The sequence below is a fragment of the Xyrauchen texanus genome, chromosome 14 (genome assembly GCF_025860055.1).
Source record: "Xyrauchen texanus isolate HMW12.3.18 chromosome 14, RBS_HiC_50CHRs, whole genome shotgun sequence".
In the NCBI taxonomy this organism is placed as follows: domain Eukaryota; kingdom Metazoa; phylum Chordata; class Actinopteri; order Cypriniformes; family Catostomidae; genus Xyrauchen; species Xyrauchen texanus.
The window spans coordinates 35,390,444-35,418,124 of NC_068289.1; the positions used below are offsets into that span (position 1 = coordinate 35,390,444).

At 37.6% G+C, this 27,681-nt stretch overlaps 2 protein-coding genes across 6 annotated transcripts in view; one reads left to right on the forward strand and one right to left on the reverse strand.

Moving 5' to 3' along the window:
- The first annotated feature begins 946 nt into the window (after positions 1–946).
- LOC127654947 (vesicle-trafficking protein SEC22a-like) lies at positions 947–14,731 on the forward strand. 3 transcript variants are annotated; one of them, XM_052142524.1, is made up of 7 exons: positions 947–1,066; positions 1,732–1,936; positions 6,863–7,026; positions 8,758–8,937; positions 12,447–12,565; positions 12,922–12,987; positions 13,508–14,731. In XM_052142524.1, the coding sequence occupies exons 2-7, from the start codon at positions 1,755–1,757 to the stop codon at positions 13,706–13,708; spliced, it is 912 nt and encodes a 303-aa protein (XP_051998484.1). In that variant the 5' UTR covers positions 947–1,066; positions 1,732–1,754; the 3' UTR covers positions 13,709–14,731. The 3 variants fall into 3 exon arrangements, with proteins under 3 accessions (XP_051998484.1, XP_051998485.1, XP_051998483.1); XM_052142525.1 differs by having other exon boundaries at positions 955–1,109; XM_052142523.1 differs by having other exon boundaries at positions 955–1,936.
- A 4,186-nt stretch (positions 14,732–18,917) lies between these two features.
- Positions 18,918–27,681, reverse strand: part of LOC127655217 (adenylate cyclase type 5-like) — a 99,110-nt gene continuing 90,346 nt past the window's right edge. For all 3 annotated transcript variants that reach the window (XM_052142893.1, XM_052142892.1, XM_052142891.1), the window contains exons 18-21: positions 26,303–26,566; positions 25,188–25,392; positions 24,752–24,876; positions 18,918–23,207 (exon numbers count right to left, since the gene is read on the reverse strand). In XM_052142893.1, the coding sequence (XP_051998853.1) occupies positions 23,079–23,207; positions 24,752–24,876; positions 25,188–25,392; positions 26,303–26,566 (723 nt within the window). In that variant the 3' untranslated portion in view covers positions 18,918–23,078. The remainder of the gene's footprint in view (positions 23,208–24,751; positions 24,877–25,187; positions 25,393–26,302; positions 26,567–27,681) is intronic.

Genomic DNA, 27,681 nt, shown 5'->3' on the forward strand with positions numbered 1-27,681 from the left:
TTTAAAAATACTTGATAATTTGGATTCATATGTTGGGTTTTTTTCAGACTTTATATGAACGAAAAGACAAATATTCACACGTTTTCTCGTTGGAAATAGGTACATTTCAAAATATAACTGCCCTAGTCACAAAAGCAAAGTTTGTGGGGAATAATAGCCATTTCCTATACTTTTGAGGAATAAGTGATTAGGAAATAACACTTACTACCCAGGAACCCAAAAAAAAAAAAACATTACATTTGTTACACAGTGCTATTTAAGTCCTTAAGTCCTGGCAATGTGCACAAAGAATGTGAATCACCAAAAACAAAAGAAAAAAGTGAAAGTGGAGATTGATAGTAAAAAAGGACTTGATATTGTGCGGTTTCTCACCCACACCTATCATATTGCTTTTGCAGATATGGATTTAACCACTGGAGTCTTGTGAATTGGCACCCATTCACTTGGATTGTGAGGACCTACAGAGAGCTGAGATATTCTTATAAAATCTTCTTTTGTTTTCAGCAGAAGCAAGAAAGTCATACACCTCTGGGATGGCATGAGGGTGAGAATTTTATTTTTTTGGGTGAACTATCCCTTTAAGAACCTAATTCACAAATGTTGACACCTTTCTGCAGCTATTTGTAAAAAAACAGCATAAAGCTGTAAGTGTTTATAGTTTTTGATTTTTGTGATAATGGTATCTATACACATTATATAGTCAATAATGCAAAATACATTATGCAATTTTCATTTTGTAAATATAATAATTGGTTAAACTAATTAACAGGTTTAAAATTCACTTCTTATTTACTGATATGTAAGAAAGTTTAAATTGTATTTAAATTAAATTGAATTGCCATTCGTATGTACATTTTCAATAGTTGGTTGCTGATGCTCACAGGCATTTCCTTTTGCTACGTCACCCAGAGTCACACAGCCCGAGCCGAACTGTTCCGAAATGAAGTCGAATGAAGCCGAAGCTGTGTCGAACGTCAGCAAATACATCAGCGAAGAGGTCCTTAGGAAGAGCTCAGCGATGACATTGGCAAAATATAACGATATATTTGCAAAATAACATGAAAGGGTTATTATGTCTTAATATCTTTTAAACGGTCTCATGTCAGTAGGTATGTACAGCAAACAGTGGCGATGCATGCAGTCATTAAAAGCCCAGCTAAAGGGCTTGCTAAGGAAGCGGTATCTACTCCACATCATTGCTTATAATCGCAATGTTTAGTGTCAGTGATAACTCTTTTAATCAAACTGGTATAATTAGTTCTGTGTTTTTGGCCTATGAATAAGAGAATCCGCCGATGCGATACCTTGCTGTTAGTAAATCTGCTAATGTTATTACTATTAGCTTAGCTCACTGTGCTGCAGATATCATGAGAATATGAGTATGTATAGAGTTGAATATAAAATAATTGAATAAGAAGAGTGTAGATACAGTATTTAAATTAGTGTCAGGTTACTGATTTGGCTGTGTTTCCAGAATAATACGTTTATTTATTCATCATTTAAACATTGCCCAGTCCATATTTATAGGCTATGCAATATGTGCTTTATTTCAGTGTGTTTTGGTTTTCTGCAGTCACTTTCAACACTATGGTGGCAAGGAAATGTGAAACTGTTGGGGTTGAAAGTTAAGGAATGTTGAGGATTGACAGCAATTTATCAGCACAGTACATTGAATAGTAAGAATGGAGTATTATAAGTCACTGATCTGTTGATTTTCTGTTGTCCCTCCAGGTGTCCATTGAGCTTCTTTTAAGATGTCTATGGTCCTGTTTGCCTCTGTGGTGAGAGTGAGGGACGGTCTGCCCTTATCTGCCTCCACGGACCATGAACAGGATAAAGGACTTCAGGAGGCTAAGAAACATCTCAAGGGTCTATCCAAAAAACTCAGCCAGTTTCCAGATCGCTGCTCACTCAGATCCGGCCTATACAGCATCAAGTGAGTTGTTGTTGTAATGGACTTGAGGGTGGTTGGTGAAACTGTGGGATGTTACACCATATGAAATCAAAATTTGGTATTTGTAGTGCACTACACTATATTAGTTGCACTCTTAAAAGTATTTTGTTACATTTAAATGATTAATCTGAAATATTTTAAATTACTGATAGCATTCTGCAGCATACAGGTGCAAAGCAGAGAAATGGCTGGATTTTTATTAAAAAAATAAAAAATTACTATTTATTAAAAACTTATGCAACCAAATCAGATATCATGAACTTTGCTTTTTGCTTTGCTCTGTTTTTTGTTTTGTGTTTTGCAGTTTCCCTTTATTTACTCCCAGTTCAAGTCTTAATAGGACAGTTCACCCAAAAATTTCAATTCTGTAATATACTCGCTCCCATGCCATCGCAGATTTGTATGACTTCCTTTCTTCTGCTGAACACAAACAAAGATTTTTAGAAGAATATTTCAGCTCTGTAGGTCCTTTCAATGCAAGTCAAGTCAATTTTTTGGTATAGGGCCTTTCACAACACAGATAGTTTCAAACAGCTTTACAGAAGATCAGGCATTAACAGACCTTTGAAGCTTCAAAAATCACATAAAGTCAATAATAAAATGAATCCACATTACTCCAGATGTTTAATATGTCTAGTGATGCAATTGCTTTGAATGAGAAAAAGATCACTATTTAAATCAATTTTTGCAATAAACCTTCACTTTCAGTTTCTGAATGTAGAACTGAAAATGTATCTTAAAAAATTGCAAATATTTATCTGTTTCTCACCCATACCTGTCATATTGCTTCTAAAGACTTGGATTTATTGAGATATCCAAGAGATGAATGGATTTATTTTTTGCTGCCTTTATGTGATTTTTTGGACATTCAGAGTTCTGGACACCATTCACTTGCATTGTATAGACCTACAAAGCTGAAATATTCTTCTAAAAATCTTTTTGTGTTCAGCAGAAGAAAGTCATACACATTTAGGATGGCAGGAAGGTGAGTACATTTTGAGCTAATTTTCCTTTTTGGGTGAATTATCCCTTTATTTTAGCCTTTATTAAAATCATTGGTCTGAAAGAGACTGGTTCATTTGTACTTAAAGGAATAGTTCATCCAAAAATGACAATTCTCTCATAATTTACTCACCCGCATGCCATTCTGAATGTGTATGACTTTCTAACTTCTGCAGAAAACAAATGAAGATATTTATAAAATATCTTAGATCTTTTGGTCCATACAATGCAAGTGAATGGTTGCCAACATTGTGAAGCTCCACAAATCACATAAGTCTGCATAAAAGTAATCCATATGACTCCAGTGTTTAAATCAGTGTCTTCAGAAGTGATATGATAGGTGTTGGTGACAAATAAATACATTTTTACTATAAATTCTCCTTCCTTCAGCCAATCTCCTCTTTAACTTTCAATTTCACATTCTTCTTGTGTTTTTGGTGATTCACATTATTCATGCATATTCCCCTGTGGAGCAGGACGTGGTCATGTGTCTATGGGGGAGAGAGGAAGCGGTAAGGGTCATCACCTGGTGACTAATGATACATAACACCTGTGTCTCATTACAGTGAAGACAGAGATGGGCTTAAATTGGCTGCCGAGAATGCCAGTGAGAGAGAGAAAGTCCCAGTCACACAGATCTGACATTCTGTGATGCTAAAACCTGCAAACCTGCTGAACTTAAATATTCCTGAGTTTATGTTGTCTCTTATAACTATAGCTAAAGTAGATGCCTTGTTGTGAAGCTGAAGAGTAAATGCCCTGCTGTGAAGCTGAAAAGCCAAAGACTTGGACTGCCACCCCACTTCCTTATTGTTGAATCATCTACAATGGTGCCGAAACCCGGGATAAGGAAGAAGACTGGTCGCCATGGACACCTCACCGCTGGACGAAGTCATCCGCGCCCTGGCCAGCATCCAGGAGACCCACCACCAAGCCCTCTTCATGCAAAAACGACGTCTCCAGGAGCTCCTCCAAGCCAAGCTGAGGATTGGCAGGCCTTGCGGAGCTGGTTAGCTCCAGGCGGTTCCTCCAACGTGGCCCTGGAAGCACTGATGAAGCCACAGCTGTTGCTCCAAAATATGGGCCCCAGGACGAGCCGGAGGAATACCTGAGTTTCTTTGAGCAATTGGCCACCGCCTCCGGATGGCCGCAAACCCAATGGTCCCTCCACCTACTGCCGCTGATTTCTGGGTAGTCCCATCTCGTGGCGCAGCAACTACCAGCCGAGGACCGCCTGGACTTCGTCAAACTGTTAGAGCAGCTAACCATTCGCCTGCCCCGAGAAACAGCAGAATGGATCCTGTGCCATCTGTGGATGACACGATGGTGGATGACACCGTTCAGCTGGCCGATGCCCACGTGGTGGCCTACCCAGAAGCCGGTGAGCCACAGTCCAGATCTCTCTGTTTCTCTTGCTTCTCTTGTTTTCCCCCTTCAAGCTCCTGTATGGAAGCTGGCCCCGCAGGGTGCTTTACGTCATACGGGAGGTGTGGGAGGAAGGACCTTCCCAGAGCAAAAATGAAATTCAATACTTCCTTGATCTTCGAGCAAAGCTACACACAGTGGGTCAGTTGTCACAACAGAATTTGCTTCAAGCTCAAGAGACACACAACCAGCTCTATAATGGGTGCCCAGCTACAGAAATTTGCATCGGGAGACAAAGTACTTGTATTACTCCCCACATTGAGCTCGAAATTACTCGCCAAGTGGCAAGGTCCCTTTGAGGTTACACGGCAAGTCATGAAGTTAAATGAACAGATAGTGCCGGGGCATGTCAAATTTACCACCTCAACCTCCTTAAATTATGGAGAGAGGTGGTCCCCGTGTCCAGGGTGATGGTAGTTCCAGAGAGGGCGGAGCTAGGGCCAGAGGTGAAGTTCATAGTTGATCCAGTCACCCTGGTCCCTTGTGGAGACCACCTCTCACCGTCCCAACTCACGGAGGTGGCCAGGTTACAAAAAGAGTTTGTCATACAGCACCATATGTATGACGTCATACAGCACCATATCGAGACCCCACTGGGAGTGGTTGTGCATAGTCGGACATACCGTGTACCCGAGCACAAGAAAAAGGTGATTTGGACGAATTAGAGGCAATGCTTAAAATGAGGGTAATAGAAGAATTGCACAGCAGTTGGGCGAGCCTGGTTGTTCTTGTACCTGAGAGTGACAGGTCAGTCCGGATATGTGTTGTTTACTGGACAGTCAATGCAGTGTCTAAATTTGATGCGTACCTAATGCCCTGCATTGACAAAGTACTTGATTGGTTTGGTGCGGCTCAATTTTATTTGATACTGTATTTAACTAAGGGATATTGACAGATCCCCTTAATACCATTATCCTGAAAAATTAAAGCTTGATTTACCTGAACTGCCACCCCTCTTCCTTATTGTTGAATCCTCTACAGCCCCCTACAGGGCAGGGAGAAGAATTTCATACCACTTCTGAAGATATTGATTTAACAACTAGAGTCATATGTATTACTTTTATGCTCCCTCTATGTGCTTTTTGGAGCATCAAAATTTTGGCACCCATTCACTTGCATTGTATGGACCTACAGAGCTGAGATATTTCTAGGTGAGTAAATAATGACAGAATTCAAATTTTTGTGAGAATGATTCCTTTAAGGGATTAGTTAAGAGGAAAAAGTTAAATTCTGTCCTCATTTACTCATTTATCATGTTGTTCCAAACCTGTATGACATTCCTTCTTCTGTGGTATACAAAAGGAGATGTCAGGCAGAATTTTTACACTGCTCTTTCCCAGTCAACTAATGCATACTTTGACCACAGGCTGTCAAGCTCCAAAAATGACAAAAAAGCACATGTATCTTATGTGCTATATTACAACTCCATTTAATAGTTTCTTGTGGAATTTTATTTTTGTAAAAAAGGATTGAAATAAGTCTTTTGAAGCCATACAATAGTTTTTTGTGGAATATAGTGCACAAGTTAGATTGACTACTTTTATGGTGGGGGTTTTTTTGTTTGTTTTTTGGAGCTTGATGGCATTCTCTAAAAATGTGTGTTTCATTGAAGAGAAAGTCAGTTGGGTTTGTAACTAAATTATGGTGAATAAATGATGATAGAATTTTCATTTTTGGGTGAACTATCCCTTCAATCAAAACAACCAACAACAAGAAACGAAACTGAGGCATAAAGTGCTCTGTTTGGCAACTTAGTCTGATGTCAAATTTAAAGTTCCCCTTCAGCGAGGTCTAATTCAGATGCATTGCATTGAGGGACCCTGGGGTGACCATTTCATAGCCTGGCTTTCCAGACGGCCGCCATTCATCACCCCAAACTTCACAAGCTGGCAGAAACGAGTCAGCTCTCTCTCTGGAGTGTGACTCTATTGATTGTTTCATCTCTGCAGATAGACATTAACATGGAGAGACACATGACAAAGTTTCCAGTTTCCAGAGGCAAGTTACTAAACTGTCCTCAAAAGGAAAATAAAGTCTCTTAAAGAGAACTTGGTGAACATACAGATCCAGAGAGTTGGTGTTAAACAGAGTGTGAAGGGTTATATTAAACAGTGTGGTCGTTTGGAGTCAAATGGAATTTCAGGTTCATTGCTGCAACCTTTCCCGTCCTCTTTGTCCTTAGTGAATAATGTCATTTTCTCATATGTGGCCACCTCCCAGCACTGTCAGTATATGTTTAAGACATCACTGAAAAGTAATAATGACATGAAAAACATCATAATGTTTTTAATCAGATCTACATTTTATTCATGCGAAACTCCCTCCTCCAGTACGTTAGTAGGGAGTTTCACATGAATAAAATGTAGATCTGATTAAAACAATTATGATGTTTTTCATGTCGTTATTACTTTTCAGTGCTGTCTTAAAACATATACTGACAGTGCTCGATATGATTGTCATAATGTAAATTGCTTTCCACAGTTTCACAAGCTCTCTTGGAGTTGGCTATTTGATGGTTTGCACGGAAAACTATCCCAATGTCCTGGCCTTCAGCTTTCTGGATGAACTTCAGAGAGAATTCATTGTCACGTATGACACCAAGCGGATCAACAGCGCTTTGAGGCCTTTCTCCTTCATTGAGTTTGGTGAGCTTTTGCCCATAGGCTTAATGGCACGGGGTGGGATTATGTAGTCTAAAGGATGAAACATACTGTACATAAGTACGCTTCTAGCTGCTCAAGCTCAATTTCATGCATTGTTGCATTTTAAAGTGTGTCTGAATGCAATTCATAACACAATGCATGTACACATTAAATTCTCAACGTTGCTGCATGGGGCACTGTAGCAGACATTTGTGTGAACTGTCCACCTAATGGTGAGTTTTCTCTTAAGTCAACTACTGTCATGGCAGAGCAACAGTTTGAAGAGAATATTGCTGAGCATGTCAGTTAAAGGCAATATATTTATTGCAACTTTCCTGAATAATAACACATTTATTTGGCATAGCCTTAAAGATAACTCTATTGGCCTCTCGAGTACTGAGGTTTGTTTCTGCCACAGTAATGCAAGAATGCACATTCTGCATTTTTAACTTGGTTGCACGTTGGCAATGCATAGGTCAAACACTCACATCTGTGTATGCGTGCTTGCGTAAATTATGTTTTAGGCATCATAGGCACGCTCCCGATGCAAAGGCTGTTCCAAAGATTGGGCAGCACAGTACTTCATTAAAAGATACCTAATTTTGGCCAAATTCTAAGGCAGCATCACATTTGCCCTTTGGAAAAAAGATATTACCAAGATGCATTGGGACAAACTTAGTTAAAATTGAGGAATATAGTGCTGTTCTCTCCCATATTTGTGTGTGGTGTATTTTTTGTTCTTATTTGTGTATCGAGTGATTAACAAGCTTAGCTTCAAACCTTAAAGGGATAGTTCACCAAAAGATTTTTAAAATGATCTCCTCATTTACCATCCCTGATGTGTATGACTATCTTTTTATTTCAGAACACAAAGATTTTTAGAAGAAAATCTCAGTTATGTAGGTTCATACAATGGAAGTAAATGGTGACCAGACCTTTCAAGCACCAAAAATCATATGAAGGCAGCATATGGAAGTAATCCATATGAGTCCAGTGGTTAAATCAATATCCTCAGAAGCAATATCATAGACGTGGTGAGAAACCGTAATCTTTTACTATAAATCTTCACTTCTGAAAGTGAAGTGAAAGTGGAGATTTATAGTAAAAAGGATTAAAATACTGATCCGTTTCTCACCTAAAGTGATTGCATCGAATCAGATGACATATATTAAACCACTGGAGTCATATGTATTAATTGTATGCTGCCTTTTTAGTGATTTTTGGAGCTTGAAAGGTCTAGTCACCATTCAATTACATTGAAAGGACCAGCAGAGCTGAGATTTGCTTCTAAAAAAAATTGTGTTCAGCAATAAAAAGAAAGTCATACACATCTAGGATGGCATGAAGGTGAGTAAATGATGAGAGAATTTTAATTTTTGGGTGAACTATCCCTTTAATTCAACCATAAGCATTAGTCGAGTCTTTTGTGCACTTTTCTAGTGCTTAGACGAAGTCTTAGAAGGTAGCAGCTTATTTAGACAGTAGACAGAAGCTCAATTTGTTTTGTTTAGAATCTTGCTTGCTAACTCAAAACCTCAATCTAAACAGGCCCAGAAACTATAGACTTACCATGACAACAATCGTTTTCTCTATCCAATTCAGTGGTTATTAATGCCGCCTGAAGACCTTGCAATCAAAGTAATTTGAAATGCTCTGAAGTCATTTTTTACATGTACACCATATTGCAATTGAAGCATTAATTTAGTGCACCTGCCGTTTCTGTGGTTTTGACAGATAACTTTATCCGGAAAACCAAGCAACGTTACAATAGTCCACGTTCCCTCTCCACCAAGATTAATCTGGCCGACATGCAGACTGAGATCAAGCTCCGGCCTCCTTATCAGCTCTCCCCGGAGGATATTGGATCAATCAACGGCTTCTCACAACAAAAGCAGTCTAAATATAACGGCATAGGTAAGAAACACACTGTGACCATGACACATACACAACACAACACAACACATACACATTGTATTAAATGGGTAGAACATCTTGAAAGTGGTATTTCTTCTAGTTGTTCTCTATTAGAGAGCTCATCTGTGGCACAGCAGTTAGCGACCATACTTCTAAAACATTGAGCTGTGGGACCCAGGTTAGAGTCTATCCTGCAGCATTTTCAAAATTAAAGCAAAATAGAACTTACATGTCACTTTTACAGTTTGTTGAAGGAACTTGCATCATTCAGTTGGATTTTGATCAGGGGTTTGTGTTTTTCTTGTAAGCAGAGCTTAAAAGACTTTGTAGCTTTCATTGTTTCCCCCTTCTTACGATATATATATATCCAGCTGCAGCCCCGCAGCACCAGCAGTTTCAGGGCAGAAGCTCCATGGCGGGAGTGAGGGCGGAGATATGACATGCGCTCTTCATTTTTAAATTGTATTCATTTGTAATATAAAATAGTTTTTTCTAGGATTTGCTTCTTTTTTATCATCAACCCTTTTATGAATCTTGTAAAATGATTATTCAAGTGTTTAATCCACCACATATTATTGTTAAAAAGCAGTCTCTGGGCAGGTTGTGCCCATAAAAATAGCCTAAATGTAAGAGGTGAGAAACATGATATGGCTGATATGAGTTGTTATAGACTTTATCTCGTAGGATATCTTGATACACTTTGGAATTAATTTTTTAAGTAGCCCCAAATCATAATGCTCCCTCCACTGTACTTCACTGTTGGGATGATGTTTTCATTTTGGGATGAGGTGTCCCTTTTATGCCATACATAGTGTTGCATGTTCTTCCCAAACATTTCAACCTTAGTTTCATCAGCCCACAAAACTTTTTCCCAGTAGCGTTTTGGAGTGTCAAGGTGGTCTTTGGCAAACTTCAGGGGTGCAGTTATGTTTTTGTTGGAAAGCAGCATCTTCCTTCATGATGACATGCCATGTCTGTTTAATGTTTTCTGTATTATAGACTCACAAACAGAGATGTTAACCAGTTCCAACGAATCCCTCAAGTTTTTAGCTGTCACTCTAGGGTTCTTTTTTTTTTTTTGCCTCATTGAGCATTCTGCAGTGTGCCCTTTGAGTCACCTTGGCTGGATGGCCACTTATAGGGAGAGTAGCCACAGAACTAAATCATCTCTATTTATAGACAATTTGTCTTACTGTCGACAAATAAATATTAGGGATGCACCGAAATGAAAATTCTGGGCCGAAACCGAAACCGAAAATCCAGGATGCACTTGGCGAAAACCGAAACCGAAATTTTTACCTATTTAAAAAAAAAAAATGTTGTGTATAATTGTATTAATTTGATACTTTTTCATTAATTTCATGAATTTAATTAATCTGAATTGAAAAACTACAAACCAATAAAATAAATCACACTTTTATTGAAAGTAGCACAACAAAATTGGACAAAAAATATATTAAAACTATATTAAATATTATTCTTCTTTCAGTTCTGTAAAAATCTAATTTTACAGATTTTATTAACAATTATCCAAATAATGTAAAGTTTTAGAAAACTATTATATGCACAACAACAGTCAAGTAATGAACTTAGCTAGCATCTTTCAAAAAGTTTAAATATGCAACAGTAATTTTAATTAAAACAACAGGCAGAACACAGAATGGCAGAGGGCCTCTATTCCACTGATCTATATATAACTATAATATATAATTATATATATAGATCAGTGCTATATTCTGTTTATGTAAACGTATGTACACTTTAAGTGAAAATGATTGTGCAAAACAGCAGTAATTGAACTAAATCCAACCTCAGCTGTAAACGACAGATGTATCCTCAAGTGAAGAACAAGTGTAATGTAATTGCTATACAAATCATATTGGACCGCTTTCTATTTAAGTACAAGTGACAGGTTTCTCTTCAAGAACAAAAGTTGCTAAACTTTCTGACAGTCTCTCCTTTCAGAAAGCTCATCAAGAACATGAGATGCTGCACTGAACAGTCTCTCACTCTCTGTGCTGCTGCTTGGGCAGAAATACCTGTGCGCAATCCGCGCAAGCAAAGGAAAGCGGTGTTTGTTTATGCGACCGTAGTCAAGGGGATTGTCGCTTCTGGCATAGTTCAGATATAAATACGTCTCAAGTTGTGGTGTAGCTGCGCTAGTTGTGACATTTTTCTGTTGTGACAAACACTGCAGATCGCAAATTTGATGTCCTTATCAGAAACTTTGAAGAATTTCCACACCGCTGACATGATCGGCCTTTGTTTGGTAGCGCCGTTGTGGAATTATCTAACAGCTGTGATAAGGGCTACATCGATCCAGATTGAAATCTGAGCACTGAGGGGCGGAGCGAGGAGGTATATATTTTCGGCTCATATTTTCGGCCTTTTTTCTCTTTCGGCCGAAAACTGAAAGTGCCATTTTCGGCCGAAAATTTTCAGCGGCCGAAATTTCGGTGCATCCCTAATAAATATCTAAGCTCTTTGAGGCAACTTTGTAAATTCCGGAAAACCAAGCAACGTTACAATAGCCCACGTTAACGCTTCCCAGCTTTATGCAAACAATTATTGATCGTAAGTCTTCTGAGATCTCTTTTTTTTGTGAGGCATGTCATCAGCAGATGCTTCTTGTGAATAGCAAAATCAAAATATTTGTGTGCTTTTAATAAATCAAAGTATCTCTAACCCACTGCTCCAATCTCGTTTCATTAATTGGATGCCAGGTTTGCCAACTCCTGACTCTAATTAGCTTTTGTTGATGTCATTAGCCTAGGGGATCCATATTTTTCCAACCTACACAGTATTGCATTGTTCTTGTTCACACTGAATGCATTATTCAAACATTCAATTTGTGGTTAATAGTTAATACAGATTGTGTTTGTTCATTATTGTAACTTAGATGAAGTTCAATCCAGATTGTAAGACAATTTATATATAAATGCAGGTAATTCCAAAGGGTTCACATACTTTTTCTTGCCACTGTAACTTCTGCCAATTAAATATCATAAACATCTGTCCTCGAATGCTGCTAGTTCTTGAAACTTACTGCGATGACGTAAGACTCCAGCCCAACTTCTGCCCAGACAGTGCAGCCCTGACGTTTCTGCTCATAAAGTTAAAAAAGCCCTTCAAAATCAATTTCAACAGCAAATATTGACTGTAAATAAAAAGTTAATTTCTGACACCGGTGCCATTTACGTTTCTAATTGACTGGACTTACTATTTCATGGCAGGCACGAAAATCCCATAGACTTGAATTGAAGGATGGACCCAAGCCATATATTTGGAACAGAATATCAGACTTGGGGATGGGCTATTTTGACTTGGACCAGTAAGCAACCGCATAGCAACCCACTAAAAACCACTCAGAACACCCTATCAACCGAATAGAAATGCCTTGGTAACCATCCTCACCACCCTAGCATTGTGTCAGGGAATTTTGCTTGGGTGAGCACCACTATAGAGAAATTTCACTGCTGTTTGACTGTACCTTTCTTTTTTCCCTGCAGCTTCTAATCAAATGCTGGAGCCTGTTACACTGCCTGGTATCGTTGCCTGCGTTCTAAGTGTCCTGTGCGGCGCTCTCAATTTGCTGCGGGGAGTCCATGCAATAGAAAGCATATTACAAGTTAGCTCAATTATTCACTAATAGTAATGCTGGCATTGCCATCACTATTTATTTTGAGCTTTTATTGATCAACATAACAGACGGTACATTACTTTTAATTGTAACAGTGCCATTGTAATGTATTAAGTTAGAACTAATGGATAGTAGCTACAACTCAATAATTTTGTCAGACTGTGCACTTACTCTAGATGTAATGTGTTGTTTTGCATGGCTTTGTATATTAAACTGATAAGTGAGTCATCGCACTCCGTCTCTCTCTGTAATACATTGTCCGTTGTAACTCAGGACTTCTTGTTATAATTTGTACAGTCCTTAACACAGCACCCTGTCTTTCCTCTTTTCTGCTTCGTCTGCAGAATGACGATGAAGACTTTAATTACGTAATTGCTTTTTTCCTGGGGACTGCGGCCTGTTTGTATCAGGTAAGCAGTAGTCAGATTGTGAGTTACTGTCGGCCTGCCAGCCTTCATTTACTCTGCTCTGTGTCTCACCAACCAATGCTTGTAAAAGTGAAATCTGTAAGATTTGAAAAATATTGCCTTTTTACTTGCCTCAAACAAATTATGTTAAATTTGTTGATGCTTTTTCTTAAAGGGACTTGCTAGAAAACTTTTGTCATGTGTGTCAAGTTTGCAGACATTTGATCTTTGTGTCCATGTTGGTTTCATACATTTAGGAAAAACATTTATAGCATTTTCTTAAAAGTAATAATTTAAAAATGTCAAGTTGTGTAGCCATCAGGTGAAGGGTATATTATATATAACTTATTGTAGTTATGATCAGCTCTAAAATCATTATACAAACAGAAATTGTGCAGTCTCTTTAAAATGATTTTAAAAACCCTAATTTAGTAATCACGAGTGACTGGAAAATGAATGGAAATGTTTCTCATATTGCTAAAAATGTGTAACCGCTTTCCCTTGTTTCTCTTCCTGCGTGTAGTGTTACCTGTTTGCCTACTTCTCAGTATGGAGGAACATCAAGTCATTCCTGGCCTTTGCCATGATCTGCCTGTGTAACATGTATCTGTATGAACTACGTAACATATGGCAGATCCTCTTCCACATGACGGTGGGAGCGTTCATCACACTGCAGATCCACCTGAGACAACCGCAGGGCAAAGCACCTGACTATAATGTTTGACCTCCCTTAATCTGTTTAAAGACTTCAGAACATAGCCCAACACAGTTATACACTGTTATCCACAACTCAAAGTTTGAAGGATTGTGGAGCAGGGTTTCACATATTGGTTGCTGAGTTATGATATTGTTCAAGTGACACGTTTTGTGTTTTAATGTTTTCATCAGTTGTTTTGCTGCGATTTGAGGTGAGAGATGAAAAAGAAAAGAATCTAAAGAAAAGATCATAACAGAGACTTTATCGGCACTCATGATTAGATTCATGCTTGAAATATCAAAGTTAATTATTAGCAAATAATTCAGATATTATCAGAGATTTGCTTTTAAATTGGGCTTAAGATGTCATTTTAAAGTATTTACACATTGTACGATTGTTTCTGTATTTTAATTGTTGAAGCCAATGCATATGCAGAGAAAGATTTGTTTTTTTGCTTTATTTTGCCATTTGCTTTCACACAGAGTCACTGTGTTGTCATGGTCATTAGTCCGACGTCTTTGCCTGAAATCATAATCAGACCTGTTATTTATCAGTCTTGTCAATGCTGCCTGCATGTGTGTACATGCAAATGAATGCTGTCAGCTCTGAGGGGAAAGGAATCACACTAATATACAGACTCCTTTATTGCCCAAAAGTCACAATGAGTGTCTGCTGCCTATTGTCAATGGGTCTGTTTACTATAGAGCAGAATTTTTATACCTTGCAACTGTATGTATGTATGAGTTCTGTTTCTATTCACCTGGTTGGTTTTGCATTTTGTTTTCACAGTGGAAATAACAGGTTGTACAGATTGATAGATTATGGGCCAAATGTTTCAAAATTCCTCAAGCTGTACACACATTTTATTTTTCAAAAAGTGTCAGTGATGATTAAAGGTTGAATTACGCATCTTTGCATTGCAAAGAGAGCATGCCGGACATCTTTCTCCAAAAATTGCTCGCTCTCTTTCTTTCCCTCAATATGTAGTGTGTGTTCTCAAAGTGAGGCCCTGTTCTAAAACCGACAGTAAAAATCTTGAATTTGTATGAATGTACCTGCGTCTCATGTCTTCATGTGCACAACATACCTTTATATTCATTTTTACAGATTAAACCGCACCGAGACCTTTTTGGTGATTTGGAATAAATGATCTGTGCCTACATAGGGGAAGCTGGGGCTAGTCAAAAGTTTTCCCTTGCCGTTTTTTTTATTTCATTTTCAATAACTTGCCAATTTTGTGGCCAAGACTTTTAAGGTCTTTTTTTTTTACTTGCAAAAATAAACCCACCCTGAGAAATAAATCAGTGGTGTACAGCAAGGTTTTTTTTAAATGTTTTGATTCCAAGGACCCCCAACTATGATCCGTCACATGGGACACCCTTCGTAAAATTCAAATGCAGCCTTATATTTTCATGTATAAAGACTCACTTTTAATGTGTGAGCAAAATAGTAGCCTAAGTGATATGCTCTAAACACAAAAGAAACCATATTTTCTGTAAAATATTATTTATAAATGTTATTGTCATTTATTTATTTCATTTATAAAGGGATAGTTTACCCAAAAATTAGAAGTCTCATAATTGACTCACCCTTATGGCATCACAGATGTGTATGACTCCCTTCTGATGAACACACATTTTTAGAAGAATATCTCAGTTCTGTAGGTCCATAGAATGCAAGTGTATGGGTACCCAAATTTTGAAGCTCCAAAACGCAAATAAGGGCAGAATAAAGTAATCCATGGGACTCCAGTAGTTAAATCCATATCTTCAGAAGTGATATGATAGGTGTGGGTGACAAACAGATTAATATTTAAGTCCTTTTTTCAATTATTTCCTCTGCCTGCCCAACAGATAACGATATGCACAAAGAACATGAATTGCCAAAAAACAAAAGAAGAATGTGAAAGTGGAGATTGAGAGTAAAAAAAAAATTACTTAAAAATGTATCTTTTTCTCACCCACACTTATCATATAGCTTCTGAAGACATGGATTAAACCATTGGAGTCTTATGGATTACTTTTATACTGCCTTACAATCAAAGAGTGATGTTAGATGTATTATTGTTCCAAAGCATTTACAGAGAGAATACAGCCTTACAATAATTTCTTGGACTTTCTGACCAGACTTTAGAAAGCAGAATGAAATAGCAATAGTTAAATAGTTCAATGAAATAGTTAATTATGTAATGTCAAACTTTAAAATAAATAAGAAAACCACCACGGACCCTTTACCACCCCCTTCTTGCCCCCTGGGCATCCCCGGACCCCAGTTTGAAAACCCCTGGTGTACAGTCGACTACAAAGTGTTGCTTCTAGCCCAAGTCTCCCCGATGGGTACAAAATGTTTTAAATATGTACAAAATCTGAAGTTTTGGTCCATTATATGATGATGATGATGATGATGATGGTGGTCATTAAAGTCATTTGTAGCACTCAGAGATGCCTGACTAATAAAACTAATGTTCCAGGTGAGGCAATGAACGTTTGTGTGTAGATGTGAAAATTACAGCCCATTTAGGCCTTTTTGTACTTAATGAAAAAAACATCCAACTCTCTACATTTCCAAAGTTTCCTTGCGATTATGTTCACTGCTGATCTAATTGTATCACTATAGTACACCACAGAGCGCTGTACGTCAGGGTGAAAAATTATGTTCCATTTTTGTTCCTTTGATTTGCATTATATTAAGACTCCTCAGTCTTTACAACCTTTTGACTGCTGGATCAAACCCAAACCATTTGGGCATTAAAGCGGTTTTTAATGTCAATGAGATGCCATTCTTACACCCAGCACAATGGCCTTTCTTTAATGCATCATAAAGCCTCTTAACTTGAGTCAAACTGACCGGATCGTACACAGGCAGAGACTAAATTCAAATGCAATTGTAACCGGTCCTGATCAACCTGCTCCGAATGGGACTTGCTAACAAGGAGGCTAAAGGCTACAGCCTCTAGCATCAGTCACTAGCACTAGTGAGGTTTAGTGCACATCTACCTACCAGCTGGCTCCTGTTACACTCACCCCGTCACCACCTAAACCTCACTCCCATCTGGGTCATGGCACCACTGTAACTGGTCCTGCTCTGAGTGGGATTCAAACCGGGGTCTCCATAATGGGAGGTGGGCACACTAACGAGGAGGCTAAAGGCCACAGCCTCTAACGTCACCTCTTGAGGTGAGTGAGGTTTATACACTGCACAGCTACCTACCAGCTGGCTACCATTATACAATCAAAGGGTTCGCTTACCACAAGTGGGTTTTCTTGTGCACATTTTTTTAGATAACATAAATATCAGATTTGGCAGTGGGGAAAATATACTGAAATTATGAAAATTATAACATGCTTCGGTGGCCCAGTCAGGCTCTCTCTGGGGTTTCATTCCATTCCCCTCCAACATCGTTTTTTACTGAACGAAAATATGACGAATACAAAATGTTTTTGTCCAAATGATTGTGAGGACAGCTGTCTTTATGTTCAAATAAACAACTGAAAAATATGTAAGGCAAAAAAAACTTTTTGGAAAACTGTTAAACCACAATAATGACCTGCCAGTAAAACGAAGAGCCGTACAAGTTACAGAAACAATAACTTTGAAGGCAAGTAATTATGGATAGTGACGGAATTAATCAAATGACTTGAGGCGCAAATTGAAAGCGCACTGCCGCCACCCTCTGGACATTTGAAGCAACGCATCATAAACAATCAGCCAATAGAATAATAACATGCTATTCATAAAATTATGTATATTTCTTTAAATCCATTCCATTACCAGTGCTTCCTTTCCTGTGTAACTTTTTTCGGCGAAAAAGAATAACATCCCCTTTTGTGTTGCACGGAAGAAAGTCAAAATACGTGGTTGGAACAACACTTTTATATGTGAACATTCTCTGGCTTGTTGTCGAGACATTTGTATTCTATCGGCTGTGCAGAAAAAAAGAAAAAGAAAAGAAAAAAACTGTGGAATTCACATATATATATATACACACACATACATACAAACAAAATCATGCATATACAGGTCAGGAGCTTCAGTTAATGTTCACATCAACCATTATAATGGGGAATTTTTTTTATCTCAGTGATTTGGACCGTGGCATGATTGTTGGTGCCAGACGGGCTGGTTTAGTATTTCTGTAACTGCTGATCTCCTGGGATTTTTAATGCACAACAGTCTCTGAATTTACCCCGAATGGTGCAAAAAAAAAAAACAAAACCAAAAAAAACATCATGTGAGGGTTAATTCTGCGGATGGAAATGCCTTGTTGATGAGAGAGCTCAACCAAGATATATATATATATATATATATATATATATATAAAATTCAAGTTTTTCTTATTCAAGTGGTGGATTTCAGGTCGTGAAATTCAGGTCACAATATTCAGGTTGGTGAATATGAGTTGAAATATCATATTTTATATATATATATATATATATATATATATATATATATATATATATATATATATATATATATATCCTAACTGGCCGATGAAAAACACAAATCTCTTTTGGCAATTTTGACTTATTACCATAGATTGAATGCACCTCTTCCTACTGTTTGAATAGTGCACCGAAATGACCAATGAAACAATGTTTAATTGTAAAGAGGCTGCCTGTTTAACAAGTATCTTGTCAGATTGTTTGAGACAGAGTTTTTCTATGCTCTTGAAAAATAATTGTTTTTGAGATACGTGTTCATCATCGGACAACGACGATATACACATTTAAAATGACTTTTGAGCTGTTTTAATCGCTTTGCGATTGTCCAAGAGAGAGATGGATTACATCAACACTTGTTTGCTCTTCCTTGCATTTCCGGATGTCATCCTCGATTTTGCCACCTGAATTTTTTCTCATATTCACCAACCTGAATATTGTGACCTGAATTTCACGACCTGAAATCCACCACTTGAATAAGAAAAACTTGAATTTCACAACCTGAATTCACACAAAATATGTTCAAATATTTCAAATAAACAGCCATTTTCTTCCGATAACATCAAATTGCATTTCAAGATCATGAATTCAGAGGCTTTTTCAAATTAAAGTTCTGGTGATATAAAAATGATGCCATAAATTGGCCTTCTGTTACTCCTTTACAGTGGAAAGCCTGTTATAAATTGTCAACTACAAAGAAAAGAGAATCGCAACTCAATATGTAAATATTAGAACGACGCCATCACAAACGATTACCTTTTGAAGTATTCATAACACCACAAATTCAGAAAAAGTTAAACATTATAGTGGTTTATTTGGATGTAAAAAGAAATTGAGTTTTGACATGGCAGAGAAGCAAAGAAAACCCAAGAAAGTAGCTCTAGTGAATCGAACAATCCACTTGAATAGTAAGCACCAGTAGCCCTCTCAGCAGTGGAAATCTTTGACCCGTTTTCTCTTGGTTCGGATGAGACAGGAAATTCATTCAATTTAAGAATTAATATGGCACCAACATCACCTAGCACTACAAATATATCATGGCATGAAATACTAAAACATTTAACCAAGTTTTATTTTAAAATTACAGGTAAGAAAATGGCACTGATTATTTCGAGGAAAGTAAAGACTGGGGTGAGTTTTGGGAAGTGATAAGAAGACCAAATAGTTTAGTTGAATGTTTGATAGCACATGATTGAGACAGGCTTAGGAAATGCAGATTATTACATACAGTTCCAACATATTATATTGTAATCCTATCTGAATGTACTTTGCACAATTCTTACACTGAAGATCTGAAACAGGTAAAGCAATAATGTAAAAACAAACAAACATATGTCACTTTATGGAGTATGCATGTGTGCACAACAGTGGCGTAGCCATGGGTGTGCCAGGGTGTGCAAATGCCACACAAAATGTCAGCTTGCCCACCCAAAGTGTTGTTTTTTCTGAGACGTTGCAGATTACATGCGCGCTTGCAACAATGGCACTATTTGGGCCTGTTTACACTTAGCCACTCCATGTGTTTTCACTGATCAGATAGACATTTGATCATAAAAAGTCCAGGTTTATATGCCCTCCAAAACGCATTTGAGACAGATTGCAATAGGATCGCTCAGAGCACTTCAGGAGGTGGTCTGAGATGCATTCTAGGCAAAACTGGTCAAGTCTAAATGCATCTGGCTGTTCACATATGTAAACTTTACCATGCCTGAACAGTGCTAGGTCATGATAGGAAAAATGCGAAACTTAACAGCTGTCACCAGATATTTGCATAGGCTCATGTCGCACAGTAAATAATAACAAAGGAAGAAATGAATGCAGGTTGTAGGAGATAGAGATGTTTTTTCCTCAATTATTTGATGCAGATCACTGATGAAACTGAAACTAAACACAAACATGAGCACAGCTGACGCATCTTACGAGAAGCTCAGAGGGATAAAACACAGTGCGCCCTTACACAGACACACGCGTGCTGTGAAAATTTACATGGAATCAAGTATAAAAGCAAATCTATTAAATTCACTGCAATTCAATTAGCATAATCACGGAAGTGAACTGTTTTATTTGCATTTAGTGCGGGAATTGAAGACCGGATTTATATCTGTTTGGCAGAGACACACATGTGGCCGAGTGTAAATGGAATTAACTTTTTCAATCAGATAGCAATCCGATCAGTAAAACGCATGAAGTGACTAAATAGGCCCTTTGACTTTTGCATGATGCTGCATCTTCACCGCTATTGTAGGTGTCAGCGCAACACAGAAATACTGAGTGGACCTATTGAATTTTGCATCCATTGTTATTCTTTAATCAAAGAAGCTCAATGTTTAATGTAACATTAATATAATTTTTTCTGTTTATATTTGCAGTCATGCATAAACCAAACATCCCGGTGCTTCCTAAATGTAAAGAATCTTCAATAAAGATTTTGAATCTTCTGACTGCTGTTCTTCGGTTCCACAATGTATCACACATCAATTTCTTATCCAAAATTATATTTTTGATCCAGTCAATGTAAAGCCTTGTGTATTTATAATATTCCAGTACAGCGCAAATTGCTACTCCATGTACATTTTTTGTCTTCAGCATATTTTGGAAAATAATTAGAAATCGTTCCAAAACAATCAGTCAATTTGTGACAGATTTCAGTTGTCAAGACTAAAATGGAAAATATAAGCCTAATAAATGGATACATTAACAGGCCTGCCAACTCCATTGATAAAAGTATTATAATTATTAAAATAGGCCTACATTAAAGCGGAAGTATGAAGAATGACACTGAGTGGATTTGCACTTTGATTTAAAACAGCTTTCTGAACACGCCATTCTTAAACCGTTGATAGCTCCACCCCCAACAAATGCAATTCTTTTCCTCATTAAAAAAGTTTTAGTCCTAAATAAAGTCATAGTAATTTTGAACAATTGTATAAAGTCATGACTCACTAGAGATGAAGACTCTAGTAATAGCAGCAACCTAATGAAAGCTGTTTTATTCTACATGGAGAGGCTCCCCTCATGGGGGCTGCCATGTTAAGATCACATGACCAGCCAAACACTACTCGCTTAATCTCAGTAACCATCCTGTTATTGGACACGTTCACCTGTGGATTAAATTAAATCATGGCTTACTACTGTGAGTACTGATTATTTACGATGACATCTATAACCGAAAACGATTGTGTTTAAATGATACTGCATCCATGCCCCTAGGTGGCAGTGTAAGTCCAAGACGACATGAACAAAAACTTACTGAGTGCACCTTTAACATATGAATAGCTTACTTATCGTTATATCTGCATTTTAAGATTGGATAGGAGAAAGTATTTTAACACTGAACAGGTTACATAGTTTAGCTTTAAGTCGCCATAATGTAACACAGGCCTGAAAAATTATTGATAGCTAAAAGGACATTTAAGCAATGGTTGTTAACGTTACATGACATTATAGTGCTTCAGTTTCTTGCACACCCTGTTTTCCCATGGCACACCCAGAGCCATGTTTCTGGAAAAGCCACAGGTGCACAAGCTCCACTTCTTCACATACAAAGGCCTCATTGGAGAAAATGGACATTCATTGGGTCGTACCATCGGACTGAACAGTGAGGGAAGGGAAAGGCTTGATGAGCTGCGGTGCAAAAATGGCAAAGATATGTGTTATAACAGAAAACATTTCCCTGGAGCAGGGCATTTTAACTCTGGTCCTAGAGGGCCATCACCCTAACGAATTTAGCTCCAATCCTTAACAAACACACCTCAACCATGGAATAAAGGTCTTAATGGTTACTTAAATATTAGAGGCAGGTGTATATGATTAGGGTTGGAACTAAACTATGCAGGACAGTGGTCCACCAGGACTGAAGTTAAATAAACCTGCACTAGAGGGTCCAAACTCATCAGTACACCCTAAACACAAGGTTAAAATAAATGTTTGCAGAAGTGTTTGACATAGGATACCGAAACCCTTTTTGAAGGAAGGCCAAACATACGTAGCATTCCATAAGGTCTATCTATATATATATTGTTTATAGACATCATTCTAATATATTATTGTACAAAATATATAATCTAAAATAGCTGTGACACAGTTTGGCTTTTGGAATCAAAATATAAAATGTTCAAAATACAAAAACAGCCACATATTCCTCTGTCTTTAAAAGTGTCTTCAGTGTAGACACGAGTGTGAGTGTGACTGGGTGTGAATGTAATTGTGTGTGTTCGGAACACACAATAACAAAGCATTACGACTCTTTAGCACTCAAAGAGGTAATACTGTCGACTCTAGCTCCTTTACCAGTAACAACCACAGTCGCTGCAGAAGAGTTCGGAAACCATAAAGGGTTTATAGTGCTGCTGTGCCCATTATGGACCTCTAACCATGTAATAGCTCATTGTGATATCTCTATGTATTGTGATATCACCTAGACAGTTTTGAACGCAATAAGACTGTATAAACAGCACTCTTCACACCCACCGTTGAATTATATACACATAAAACAGCTGTATTCTACAGGTATATAGGCTTCAGTGTTTTCATGCGGTTTTGTTTTGGAGCGCCGGAATCAGTTGGTCGAAGAGGAACGCAGTCCTGCCGCACTTATTACCTGAGAGAGCCAAAGTCATCTGTCCTCTCTTGGTAATATAAGAAATATAAGACTGGGAAAACTGCTTTGTATGCCTTGAGATTCCTTTTGTTTCTTTGGTCTCTTCAATTGACCTTGTTTCGGTGGATGGACTATTGTTCTAAACTGTTCCATACCTTAAATAAAGGGGGTGTAGCCTCCATTAATCCTATAGGAAGTCTCCGTGTGCAAAGAGGCCATTTGCTGATTTCATTAGGGCTGTTTTCTGAACAAATTATTTTCTGATTGCTCCATGAGGATGCCCGTCAACAGCCTGGCCACACTCCTGACATCTGCTCCCCATTTCATCTCAACTGTTCTAAATATCAGACGCTGAGTGTTAACTGCTGTTGGGTCCTCCGTTCAGGAAGTAGGTTGTCATTTCTCCTTTGCCCTTCACTTTAACAACCCCTCTGCACTCCAGTGTGTAGTTATACGAGCTGAGAACCTGGTAGAGGTCTGTTGTGACCTGATATAGAGAGAATATAAGCATGTGTGAAGAATGGAAGATTTTTAAAGCTTCCATTCCATAGTTGTAATTTGTTCAAGAATAGAAAATAGTAAGATGGTCCACAGTACCTTGAAAAAGTATTCAGCCCCCAGTGCAGTTTTCAAAATGTTTTGTGTCAGATTCTAAATTTACTTTTTTTTTTTTTTAAATCCAAAAACATAAATTCTGAGAATAAAAAAAGTATTCATCCAATTTAATACTTGGTTAAACCACCTTTTGCAGCTATTACAGCCATCAGTCTTTTTTGATAAGTCTCTAGCAACTTTGCACAATGTGATGGGGATCGGTGATGGAGAGCAATTTTGAGGTCTCTCAACTAGAGGTAGACCAATATAACCAATATAATCAACCAATATAAGCCAGTTTTACACTGGCTGATGTGCAGTGTTGGCTTTGCGCCACACACAGTTTAGATTTTAAGCCAGAAAGTTCCACTTTAGTCTCATCAGACCACAAGACCTTCTGCCAAATCTTCCAAGTGACGTACTGCAATGTCTTTACATGTAAGCATGTGCATTTTTCCAGCAAAGGCTTCTTCCTAGACACTACCATACATCTTTTTAAGCAATAGTTTAGAGATTGTTGAGCCATGTACAATATTTTCAGTTGCACCCACTGACTTCAGTAGTTTTCTTTTTCAGAGTGGCTTATGGTTTTGCAGTAGCCTCTCTGACAAGTGTCATTCTTGTTCACTGACTAAGTTTGGTGGTGGCCTGCCCTAGGTTCCATTTAATTCCACTTCTGTATGATAAACTGCACTGAGCTCTGAGGTATGTTCTGTGCCTTTGAAATGGTCTGATATCCTTCCCCGGATTTGTGCTCATCTACAATTATATCCTTCACTTATTTTAAATGCTATTTTGTGCTCGTTTTTGTTTGTTCAAGGAACCATACAGTTTGATCCTATAGACAGGGAACTTGTTTATGCTCATAAATTTATTGAAAGCACTAGTGGAGACTAGAACAAATTAGATATGTTTAGAGGACTATATCTTGCACTTGAGCAAGGTTAACCTAGTAATTACAAAGGGTATGAAACCTTTTTTTATTCTCAGAATTTTAGTTTTAGGTTTTTTATTTTAAGAGATTTTGGACCCGTTTTGTCATTATATACAATACTGTGTACCGGCTGGGGAAAAAGTCACATTTTAATATTTGACTAAAAAAATTGTGAAAACCGCACTGGGGCAGAAGACTTTTTCAAGGCACTGTACACATACCAAGTTATACATTATTTATTAATATTAACATTATTAATATTACATTTTCCATAATGCATATGTTTTACTGTAGTCTAATGATTTAGCTATTGCGTAAAAAAAACACAAAAAAACAACAACAACAATAAAACATCTGCACATCTGTTATTGGACACTTAAAAGGTCAAAATAACCAGTACTGGTTAGAAAACCAATCATCTATTTCACCGATACCATGACCTTGATTTGTAATGATTTTCATAATGTACAAATAAATATGCAAAAAACCTGCCAACATCTCACCTGTATTCTTTCAGGTACCCCAGTGCTGTCCATCCGGCTGGCAACATTCACAGTATTCCCCCATATGTCATATTGCGGTTTACGGGCTCCTATGACACCAGCCACGACGGGACCCATGTTGAGACCTACAGTATAGAGCAATTTATGAAGTCTACTGACAACATTTGATAACAGTCAAATATACTGTATGGGTTATTATATGAAATGGGTGACCATTATGTCCCTCATTCAAATGTGTACATAATTAATATGAATAATTATGATGAATAGCTGACCACAATGGTCTGATAGAATGTGTAAAATCTTACAGAAATTAACTTTAAAATTCATTCCATATTCATTCATATGGTTATATTGAATACCCCATATGAAGAAAAAAAAATGAGGAGAACAAATTTAACTGATTAGATATTTTGGTTTGCTGCCAAATCCTTACCAATCTTCATTTTGAAGTTATTGAAAGAGTGCTCATTGATGTACTTCATCTGGTCCATGAGGCGCATGGCGTAGTCTGCCAAAGCACGAATGTGCGACCTTCCTGCCTTATCATAAGTGGAGTCGTTAAGGCCAGATGCAGCCATATATGTGCTGCCAATGGTCTTGATCTTTTCTAGCTGACGAAACTGATCCTCACTAATGATCTGCAAAGCAAGTGAAATGGATGTTCAAGGTGATGACTTCCATACAAAAGAGAAAACATATTTAAGTCAACATGACATCAAAATAGAAAATATTCTAGTCTTACTGTGCACTGTTAAATCACTGCACGTAAAATCCTTTATCAGTGTAAATTGCTCCGCTTCTGAAATGGCTTTGCTTTTTGGCTGACATCACAGATACCTAAAATTTGTATAACCTTTCTACTCCAACAACATTTTTCTATGCAACACCTATTTTCTACAATCTTAGATTTCCCATGGTTAAAATCAAGTAAAAAACAAAGAAAAGTAATTCACTCCAAACTATTAATTTGTTCTCTATAATTTAAATAATATTACTTTTAAGATTACTTAATGAAATTTTTTTTTTTGTTTTTCAAGATTTCCTCGCTCATTACCCCTGTCCCTTCAGCAGTCACAGAGACACAAACGCACAAACAAGTGAACATAATTCATGGTTTAAATGTATTCTACATACATTTTATAATTTTAGAAATGTGTAACACAAGTAATGTACTTAAAAGTAATTAACTTGATTGAAAGTCAGTAAATGTCATCCAATAAGAAATTAAAATGCAATGAGTTCAACTACTTTTTGACAATAAACCCCTCTCCACAACTCTCCCACCCACCCCACACCCACTTTCTTATTAATTTGTGATCTACAGGGAGCAGAAGTGGGCAGCTGAGCCTGAACTGGTGCCTGCATGCAGGAAATAGAATGGAGTGACAAACAAACTACCAATACTGTTTTCCTTTTTTGAATTGGAGGTGCCGGAACACCGTTCCAGACCGTTCCATGATGATTTAAGCCCTGATTACACTCAATACTGCTTGTATATTTTTAGAAAGCATCTCAAGGTTCCTGAAGTTTGTTAGAGATCTACTTTACCTCATCAAAGTCAGCGATGATCTCATTGAGTAGTCTCAAGCACTCCACACCTTCATTATTGGCCTCCAGTTCCACATAGAACTCAGAGAAGTTGCTGATGGAGGCAAACATCACAGCCACACATTCACATGACTGATAATACAGTTCATCGTTCCGCCGCTCGCGCGCCAAAAAGTGAGCCGCCACATCTTTGGGCAAGATGTTGTGGAGTAGCCGACGGTTGTAGGCCTGAAGTTCCTCCATCTCCTCCTTCTCCTCTGTAGCCTATGACAAAAAAATGATTTTGTCAGGGCTAATGGTTTGTTGTACACAGAGTAAGACATTTAGATAGGGTAGGTAGAGTCCATAATTGAGAAAACAGAGGCTAGAATGGTAAAAAAGTTCCAGATGTGTATGCTGTTCTTTAGAAGAATATCTCAGCTCAGTAGGTCCATACAGTGCAAGTGAATGGTGACCAGAAATTTGAAGCTCCAAAAAGCAAATAAAGGCAACATAAATGTAATGCATAAGACTTGAGTAGTATAATCCATGTCTTCTGAAAAGATCCAATTGGTTTTGGGTGAGAACAGACCAAAATGTACATCTTGCCATAAGGCAAGCATAAAAGGCATTATAATAGTAATCCATATGACTCTAGTGGTTAAATCCACATCTTCAGAAGCGATATGAGGTGCGGGTGAGAAACAAGGTAAAGATCAATATTTAAGTCCTTTTTTACAATAAATTCTCCTCCCTGCCCAGTAGGTGGCGATATGCACAAAGAATGTGAATCACCAAAAATATGTGAAAGTTGAGATTTATTGTTTCTCACCCACACCTATCATATAGCTTCTGATATGAATTTAAACACTGGAGCCGTATGGAGTGCTTTTATGCTGCCTTTATATGCTTTTCAAAACCTCAAATATCTGGCCACCATTCACTTGCATTGTAAGGACCTAGAGAGCTGAGATATTCTTCTAAAAACCTTTGTTTGTGTTCAGCAGAAGCAGGAAAGTCATTCACATCTGGGATTGCATGTGAGTGAGTAAATTATGATAGAATTTACATTTTTGGGTTGAACTATCCCTTTATTAGAACAGGAAGATGTAAAAACAACAATTTTGGCTCTTTACAGCTAAAGCGTCATACATGCACAGTGGCCCAAAAATGTACTTGGACACTTAAGCCACAGTTTAAAATGTTTGAATATCATTCCCATGGATATGTTCAACCAGAAAGCATCCAAATACTTTGTGTCTTCATTTTTCAGATTGTATCTATTGTTTTATTTCTTAAAACCTAGTGTTTTGTTTCTAAAGTGCTATCTTTCCTTATAATAAATTCCACTTAGTTTGACGTTTTATTTTTATTATTATTATTTAATTTATGTCATTCAT